The following is a 10,000-nucleotide window of genomic DNA, read 5'->3' on the forward strand; positions in this document are numbered from 1 at the left end:
AAGCAGTGGTATCAACGCAGAGTACTGTGGTGGGTACTTGAGAGACCTCGCCGTTTCCCTTATTCCTTCAATCAACGTCAGCTGGGGAGGCGAGTCTAGTATGTACCCTGAGCAAATACTCGCATGTACCCCGCCGCACTAGAGCAGCATAGAGCTCGATGACTATATCATCGTTGAGGTAGCGGTTAGGCTAGACTCGTCTTTACTCTCTCTCTATCTCCCTCTTTCTCTCGACGGACGATCATCGATATCGATCTTTTTCGATGACATAAGCGAAATGATGTCGTGCAAAATCGGGGGCGACAATTTCAACTTAGTTTAACAATTTAATTTTTATTCAACAATTAAAAATCTAAATAAATCACTGCACACACTTTTTAATTATTGAAGATATTTATAGAAGGAATTGTGGAGGCGAAGACATAGATAGAAATTTCGTGAAAGAAAAATACGAGGATAAAAAGATTTTTGAATAAAATCGGGACATTTCGATCGATATTCCAATGATATCACTAGTAGAAATAACACAACCAAAATGGAGAGAACATTTAGTTAAAGAATATTTAAAATGAACTAGCTTCGTTTATTAGCTTCGCTATTTGCGAGTTGGATCGAAAAATACTATAATAAAGCAATTTTCTATTTTAAAAAATAATATTATTTTTATAATAATCCTAAGATAATTGATAAATTTTTAAATAATTTAAAGAAATTGTAGTTGATGTAAATAAATTATATACGAAAAAATTGTGATAAAAAATTAATTAATTAATTAATATAAGGTAAATATATATATATATATATATATATATATATATATATATATACCTTACATTGATTATTTAATTAATTATATATATATATATATATATTGACCGATCATAATAATTGAAATGACAAACGCAAAATAGCTTGAGATTAACACGATCGTTAATCATTCTGTTTATCACTCAATATGTCGGAGAGACGAACGTATCTAGAAGAATCTTGTTTAAATAGGAAGGAAGCAGGCCGGATACATGTGTTTTTACCAACGCATCGCGGGACATCTAAACAAGCTGTTTAGACAACTTTAAGTTAACCTAAATTAAACTCAATTGGATTAACCGAGTTATAGCTCACCCGACACTTGGGAACCGGCTCGTCGTACCGGCGTCATCGTACGCCGAGCGTATCCGCGAGTGAGCGAGTCTTCTGCTTCTCATGCAAATAACGCATCGCGCTATTTCCAGCACTTTAGTCTCGTCGTTTCGCTTCTCGCCGGAGCGATCCCTTTTTCTCACACTCTTCGGCCCTCCCTCGCCTTCGCCTCGCGTTCGCGAATTTAGCTGGTTAGCTGAATTGACAGCGTTTGGGAAAATTGGCTCGTATCCTCATCGGGTCGCAGCAACGTCATCGGGTCGCTCGCTCTGTAGGAGGCCTGTTCTCCACCATCCTGCTCGCTCTTTCTACAACGAAGAGACACGCGCACAATCAATCGTGCAAAGTGTCTTTCGAGCGGTGCTACTACCGCGGCGACCGCTACCTCCTCCTCCTACCTCACCACTCCGTCGTGGATCACGAAGAGTCTTCCGCTCCTCGAGCCGATCCATGTATACGCGTGACCCGCTGACGTACGTCGCCCCTCTCGTGACCTGTCTCTCATGTCAATTTACGGCGGGGGCCGCGGAAGGAAGAGACGAGAGATAGGAACAAGCGCGGAGAAGAGCTTACACGCGGGGCTTACATATGAATGTAGAGGATCGAAAGGGATGTTGTGGATTGGAGTGTCCGCTTCTTGGCCGTCCCTCGACCCTGCGTATCGTTGGGGTTCCTCCTCCTCCATCAGCATCGATATACCACTTTTTTTCCCTTCCCTTCGTCTATCTCTCCCTCTTCCGTCTCTTCGATGAGGCTCTCCATCTTCGTCATCGGTGCATTTCAGAGCTTTTGCTCTATCTTCTTTCCTCTTGGCCGCTCTCCGCGATATATGGATCGTCGGAAGTCACCTTCCTCATTATCATACCAACAGGCCGCTCACTCACTCGGACACAGCCTTCATCCTGTGCCCTAGTCACTTACGGCTCGCGGGTGACCAACCCAAGAGTGGCCTGGTCCATGATCGGTCACTCGAAAGAGTCGATTGCGAATCGTACGAGTTGGCTCGAGAGCCACTGGCCTGGGGGACAAGACGCAAGTCCATTATACTCAATCACGGCATGATTGGCTCAAACGATCAGACCACCGCTCGCCGCATGTCGCTCCGCGGAGATTTGCCACGTCGCATCTGTACAAGGATTTTATTTTTTCGTCGATCTTTTTATTATCTTTAAGATTTCTATATTGACGATATCTACTCATATATGTAGATTATTAATAATAAATTAATATAAGTAAATAACGATTAGCTCTTGTAACAAATTTATTTTATAAATAAGTTTCATCTTATTTTATATATAAAATATGATATGATATGATATAAAATTTTTGAAATGCAAAAGACTTTTTGCATATATCTTAATTAAATATCAAAATTATATAAGGGGGAAACACTCATACATGATTCTTAATCGCATATGATCTCACGAGTTGGCTTTGCGATTTCTTGATTACCAATAACCATTTAATCTGTCATTCGCTAAGGGTAACCGATCGATAGCTAATGGCAACCAGGTGTTTCTAGCCTTAAGGGCGATCAAAGGTGTGTCGATTCTGTTTGCAGGCTCCTGAATGTAGATCAAGGTCCAGCTGCATCACAATGTCTCGCATGATGTAGAATGTGCACGTATCTATTTATTCTCGTAACTATTCTCTTAAATTTAGAAGATGATTTTATATCTCCTGTTGAGTTATATTCCGGATGTGCCGGATTTTAATTTTTATATATATATATATATATATATATATATATATATATATAAAATATATCAGATCTTAATTTTAATTAATATCTCTCTGTCTGTATCTTAACGAAATGTACGAGAAAATATATAATGGACTTTCTTTAATGATTATAGAGATTATACTGTATTTTTATGTCTAATAAAACGTACTAAATAATACGCGATTTACAGACTTTTCCGACAGATCGATGTTTTTGTTTATTCTACAATGCTTTTAGAAATAGTAACTCTCTCAAACTCTTTTGTAGAGATTCCGTTATACGTCGCACAAACATACAAAACTTTGGCAATTGAATATAATTAAGGAATTCTGGATAGCCGATAATGTCTATGGCACGACTGCCATTCGTCGCAAAAACTGGGAAACATATTGGCTAACTGCCATAAGAAGACTGCGCTTTGAAATGGCGACGACAATAACGCCGGTAATCCTGGACGTTTTTGGTTGCCAATATGTCGCGAACGTATCTCCATAATTGCCTCGAGCCAAAAGTAGCCAATAAAAGACGGAGAGGAAAGACAACCAAAATCGTTAAATCTGCTTCTTCTTCTCGGCAATTGGTCAGTTCAGACGTGCATTCTCTTTTATTATATTTAGCAAATATTTCATAGCACGAAATATTCTTGTAAAATTTATATCGAGAAGAGAAAAATAAGAAAATATTAATATGCATATTTTCAACATTAAAAATATGACAGTGCAAATATTACACAAATTTTTTTATTATTAATCATTTATTATTCTCTACATTTTATCCAAGTAAAATTACAAGATCATACTCGGAGACGCGAATTATGTAAAATCATAAATAAAAACGAACGGATAATAATATTGTATAATGTCGAAGCAAGCGAAAACCGTTACTTCTCTGCGATATGAACCGCCCTATATGTGTTCGTGTTTCTTAAGACGTTAGAAAGGCGAAGTTCGTTTGACCCCAAGACGTTAGGGGAACCTTGGGGGGGGGGGGACAACAATGACAACAAGAAGCCGAAACGTCGGTTATGCCTCGAAACGGCAGCTGGCACGCGCTCTCTGTCGTAAGGAGGCATTTTACCTTCTTCGCTCTCTTCTCCTTCGTCTTTCCTCGGTAGGGTGAGTTCCCAAGGGGGAACCGAGTCTCGAGAAGTTACCTCGATCGTGTATACAGTCAGGGGATACCTGGACATTTAAATCGGGGACGCCACCCGGCGAACCACCTGAATGCTATCGAGGGGGCCTTCTTGATCTTGCAGTGTCGTCGGTAACGGGAGAATTTCTTGACTTTAAATGTTTCAATTACATTTCACTGAGAGATTTTCCTCTTAAAAGATATTTTATATTTAATTTTATTGTATTTCTTTTTCGATTATAGTCTTTCTATAAAAAGAAAACAACTTTTGTTTTAATACAAATAAAATTAAACCATTTGTATAACAACATTATTAGATAATTATTTTATTATTTACAAACGCTGTTAAATCAAGCATAAATGATGCATTTTTAACGATGTCTAAATTAATGAAATTTAACTGATAAGCGGCTTTAACAAGCTTTATTGATTTTAGTTTTATACGATACTCGTAGATAAATATAAATACAGAAGTGAAATTGGCCAATGTAATTGATTCTGTAAACCATTAAATTAATATGATAAATCATTAAACAAAAGTGCGATTATTTTAAATTACACAAATTCGCAGTTTTCGATTTTGATGCCACAACTCATCGTCCACGCCATTGAGGGCAAGGACCGTTGTTCCTACTTCCTTTTCTGAGGGAGAACGAAGGGCGTCACAGAAATTTTTATAACCTTCAATATCAGACGTTAGTGTTTCCCACCGCGAGAAGTCATGGGAATATATCGAAGATCGTGCTTTTCAAGTCTCAGAGATTTGCAATTGCATCTTGGGAAATTTTCCGCCGTCGATTTCATGTCAAATACCATTGAATTTTTCATATTTCTTCAATTTCTCAAGATGTAAGTCCACATTCATCTGTCTATGAACCAAACAATTTTTATAGAATTTTATTATTTCTATTAAAATGCATAAAATACCAATATCTTTTCATTACTTGTCAAACAAATAATTAAAATTTAATATATGTCGGGGATAGAAAGCGAAATTTAATTTTCATATACAATATATATCTTCAATTGTATCTTTATAGAATTTCTCCCTTTCCTTTTCCTTGTACCTTGTTGTAAGACAATATAAAATGCAGGACATTTAGAATGCAGCAATGGCAAACATTTAAAAAACACTGGCGCTCACATTATCGCATAGTATCTATAACAGTATGAATGGGAACCGAAATCGAAATGAAAACGGCGAGAAGGTCATGCTTACGTGTCAGGAATAACACAAGCGTGGCGTTGACCCACATTGTTTTTGAAACGCGATTAAACTCATTGAAAACGACCGAAGGTAGATTAATGGCGTCGGGGCGCGTAACCGCGAAAAGCGGGGCAAAAAGCGAAACAAATTTAACGAGCTGTGAATTATGAAAATCGGTGACAGGCCGCCGCTTTTAAATGCTCTCTCGCGCTCTTTCTGCCTCGCGATCTCTCGCTCTCTCACTCTATCTCACACCAGTTTGGTTTGGGCGCGTGCCAGTGTATGTTGAATCGAAACGATTCGAATGCAAAATAATAATAAAACAGTGGGGCTTGTTGAAGGCGGGTGCGGTGGGCGTCAGGGGGGTGGGAGAGAGCGGGTAGACGATAGAGAGGCGGGGTCGGCAGCGCATTAACGCAATTAACCTCCAATTAATAACACATCAATTGACACCCGGTCAACTTGTTGCATCAGAGCAGGCCGATAATATGCTGAACGCGTGTGAATCGTGTGTGTATGTACACAGTGCGCTGCCGTGTGCGTACCTCGATGACGCGTGTGAGTACCTCAAGCCTCAGCGTACATTTCGCTTGCACGTGTGCGCGTGTACACGTTTGCGCTTAGCCAAGATCGCGCTCGCGTGGACGTGTTTGTGCGGTCGTGGGATGCGTGTTACCGGCGAGGGTGGTATGCCTATCCCCCTATCGTCGTAGGCATAATGACGAAACGAATTGTTACAATAATTTTATATATCGGGAGGGTAAAATCGTGTATATATACGCGTATAGGTCTAAGCGATGGCGGTGCGTGTATACGCGATGGACATGGACCGATGACCACAATCGAGTTCCCATGCAGCAACCCCCTGCGAGCACTCTCACCACATGACACTTACAGGGGGCGGAATTCCGATGCATATGCCATTACTATGTTACCTCTACGACGCCATGCGGGGTACGCACCATGTGATGCTCACGCGGCAACTATCTCCTTCCATTTCCTCAATGTTGTTTCCTAGTGGTTCACTAAAAATTACTCCGCGTATATACGAGAATATCGTAAAACTTTTTATTCGAATTTTTTTTTTCTCGTAAAATTTGATTGTATGTCGTAAGTTGTAGGTTATATTATCTCGAATCACGATTCTTTATGTATCGTCATCTATTTAGAAAAACGATCACTTGTAATATTGACTATCACCTTGAAGTTCTATCGAGGGCTCCCCATGCGTTAACTATCCTACGTATTACTTGCGGACCCTATCACTATGCACTATAATCACGCTTTGAAATCTACCTACCTGCTTAAATGATAAATATCGTATGACGCACAGGAAATGATCATTGGTGACTTGTCGATGTGTATTTCTTGCGCTCTAATAGTCGCTGATTTTATAATATTGAAAGAAGAGAGATGACTTTATGTTTGTATTAATTAATATATACTTTTGTACATTTCTTTCTTTTATCGATTTTCACGCACTAATAATATTTTTTTTTTTCTGTACGTTTTAAGACTTTTATATTTTAATACGTTTTAAGAATTTTTATATTGTATGATAATAAGATTTAAATTTAAAATCTCAAACGGAGAATACAACTTTATATTTGAATTTGAGAATAGTTGCCAAAAATTGACCATCAAATAATAGTAGCAATAAGATCTTATTCGTGCCCCCTGCACTCGCCTTCCTGAACATGCCGCTCGCGTGTAATTAGCTCGTCGCATTTACTTCCGAATCGACGCAACAGTGGGAGAGTTTCTGAAGCCATTTCCGGCAGGGCACCGGCACCTTTTTGTTTCCCCCTTCTCATCCCACGCATGGCAGCACACGGGGAAGTACCGATCGAAAATAGAAAAGACAGAAGTTCGTCCGACCCCCCTCGAAGCGTCCCTTCTATCCAGGTACAATCATCGTCCCGTAGACCTTATCGAGGTCGACACCATATGTCACTTCTGGAATAACGAGCCCCGCAGCAAGCACTGCGCCCCTCTAAAGTAATTGCCAACGGAACTGCCTAGTAATTTCTCAGAACAGATCGTTCCTCTTCGAGGAAGTGCTCGAGAACGCGTTAACTTGTCGTAATTGAACGTTTACGTAATAGTGATTCAAGTGCACAATAAGAACGTCGATGGTACTTCGAATACACGCGTATTTGCTCGCCTTGCAGCAATTTGCCTTTCTGTTGAGCAATCTGCAATTTTCTACCAATAAGCAAAAAAAAATCTCTTATCTTTGCAACAGTTATCGTAACTTTATTCGATACATTTATTTTTTAATACGTTATACATCTTTATAGTAATATTTTTTTATTAAAGGATTGATTTCAGCAGCAAAAAATATTTTATATGATATCTTAAGCATTGTTCATTGTCAATTCTTTCGATTTCTCGATATGTATTAGAATGAATATCGAAGTATTCTCAAATGTAGGGAGTTTATGCGTAGGCGAACTATGGAATATTGTTGGCTTATTGAGCGCAGGTGCTTTAAACTGCTCAGCTGTTGCTTCAAATCTCGCGTACGTGTGCACGAACACGTGCGTGAGTACTGTATTCAAGCCCTATTCCGTAATGCATACGTGTAGATACACAACCATCTCACTTACGCACTTATACGCAGCGAATCAATTGAACCGCATGACGATCGAAGATTCTAACAGGCTATATCATTGACAGATAAAGGACGATTATGAGTGTAAACTGTAACAGAATTCTACAATATTTCGTACAAAGTAAATAATTGTAATGATAATGACAAAATGTTATTGCCGTTTTACAATTTTATAATATAAATAAGAGTAGAGCGCCATATAGAGAATAAGCAGAAAATTTAAAAACAAAATGAAAGATAAAAATTAGTTGCATGAACAGAAAAACGCAGAGTTCTTCTCATTCGAGCAAGCCAAATGGGCTTGGTCTATGATCGAGAGCGCAATGAGCGGACTATCAATTACTTTTTGTGCCCCTTTCTTTCGCCGGGTATCGACCGACGACGGTACGCATCCCCCGACGAAGAGACTACTCTAGGCGGAACTGCTTATGTATCGAATAAGATATTCAACGCAAGTAATTTTCTTATGGCCGCTTCTCAGGCGAACCATCCCCTTCTTCGCTAACCCCCTCGTAACTCACTATACTTTGAGTTTTCGCTTCTAGCGGCCGTAGAGTGTTCGGACGAGGGTGAAACACATTGCTTGCAACTGTCAACCGCGGTCTGTTCTTCTTCTTTGTCACCGTCGTCGCCGTAGTCGATCATTGTATTTTTAACCGATAGTACTTTATATGCATTCTTTTTCTTGCGTTTCTAACATGACGTCATCTTGCAATGAACTCATATACTTTTTTATAATACATCCGTATTTGAAAAAGAAATATATATAAGAAATATATTTTTTTTTTGACAATTCTTTTTACTTAAGAAACGTTGTAATATGTGCATAGACAAGTGACACGATGGAATATTAAAAAAAATAATAATAATATAAATACATGTCTGTATCTTTCACGAAAAATACCTGAGAAATAATTAAGAGTGAATCACGAGTACGGAAAGTAATTATAAGACATACATCTGTAGTAGCCTATTTTCTACATTACATTCTTTCGATTCGGTTAAAATAAGATAAGTTCGTAATAAGAAGGGAAATGACAAGTGTACACACTGTCGATTTATTTCCTATCTAGGGAAGCGAGAGTCTATATACAGAGCTTAAAATAATCTACGGCGTGCTATTACTGTTCCAGTGTATGAATCGATTCTCTTATTATATATATAGACGAGCAATATTTGATTCATTTAGTTTGTACAGATCGTTAAGATGGACCGTTGTTTTTTTTTGTTACAGACGTATTGGAGAATTGCGGCCACGAAAATCGAGACGAGGGAGCGAGGGGCACTTAGCCCTTTGGCGAGCTCGAAGGATGCAGCTCCCAGGCGGGAGCACGAGAATTCCACCCGCGAGAGCAACGGCTTCCATTCTGGATATCATCAACATCGGCAACAACATCGTAACAATCACCGGGCGTAAACGCATCAATAATAAGAGCAGCAGAAGCAGCGGTCCCGGTTACAACAATCACCGTAGTAAAAGTAAGAAGCACGACAGCAGCGGATACAGATCCGATAACGAATCGACCCGTCCGAAAAAGACTCGCCATCCCGAGACGAGGGCGGACGGCCGACATCGAGTCACCGAGCAGCAGCTTCAGTCGTTGGCGTCAGTTCCACGGCGGAAGGTGCGGGGCGAGGAATAGTGAAAAGAAAGCGCAGAAAAAGCGAAGAACGACGGAAGAAGAAGAAGAGGAGGCGCGAGAGAAGGAGAAGAAGGAGAAGAGGAGGAAACAGGTTAGGTTTGCGGGAAAAGAGAAGGGTGCTGACGTCGTCGTCGTCGTCGGCGGCGGCGGCGGAGAAGGCGGAGGAGGAAGCGGAGGAGGAGGAGGCGGTAACGGCAGAGGAAACAGAAAGCGAAGAGAAGGAGGAGAAGAAGATCGAGAAGGAGACGGCGTAGCCAAAGGAAGTGGAGAGGGGTGGTCGGTGGCAAATAAAGTGGGGAGTATTAGCTAGAAGGAACGCAGAGAAAGAGGCAGCTGTAGTAGGGGAGCCGGAGAAACTACATAGTGCAAAAGACGAAGCAGTGCGCTGAGCCACGAGGGGCTATTCGAGTGAGAAGGGGAGGGGTGACAAGGAGCCCTGGCGGGGAGGGGACGCGGAGGCCTTTGGGGGGCCGACCAACCAGACGGCCGATGATGTCATCGGAGGAGGAGACCGAGTGTTTCGCCCTCTACGGAGCAACCAC

The 10,000-nt window shown here is 40.5% G+C and overlaps 2 protein-coding genes across 3 annotated transcripts in view; both read left to right on the top strand.

Moving 5' to 3' along the window:
* LOC138943038 (uncharacterized) overlaps window positions 1-9,324 on the top strand; it is a gene marked incomplete at its 5' end in the record, with an annotated part of 77,984 nt that extends 68,660 nt beyond the window's left edge. The window contains one exon of the mRNA XM_070313557.1: window positions 9,050-9,324. Within this exon, the coding sequence (XP_070169658.1) occupies window positions 9,050-9,232 (183 nt within the window). The remainder of the gene's footprint in view (window positions 1-9,049) is intronic.
* Window positions 9,325-9,456: 132 nt separating this feature from the next.
* Window positions 9,457-10,000, top strand: part of LOC138943110 (homeobox protein prospero) — a 30,608-nt gene continuing 30,064 nt past the window's right edge. For both annotated transcript variants that reach the window (XM_070313639.1, XM_070313641.1), the window contains exon 1: window positions 9,457-10,000. This exon is cut by the window's right edge and continues 2,551 nt beyond it. In XM_070313639.1, the coding sequence (XP_070169740.1) occupies window positions 9,948-10,000 (53 nt within the window). In that variant the 5' untranslated portion in view covers window positions 9,457-9,947.

This window comes from Polyergus mexicanus, unplaced genomic scaffold (genome assembly GCF_030449975.1).
Source record: "Polyergus mexicanus isolate NDT 795.1 unplaced genomic scaffold, iyPolMexi1.0 SCAF_25, whole genome shotgun sequence".
Lineage (NCBI taxonomy): Eukaryota > Metazoa > Arthropoda > Insecta > Hymenoptera > Formicidae > Polyergus > Polyergus mexicanus.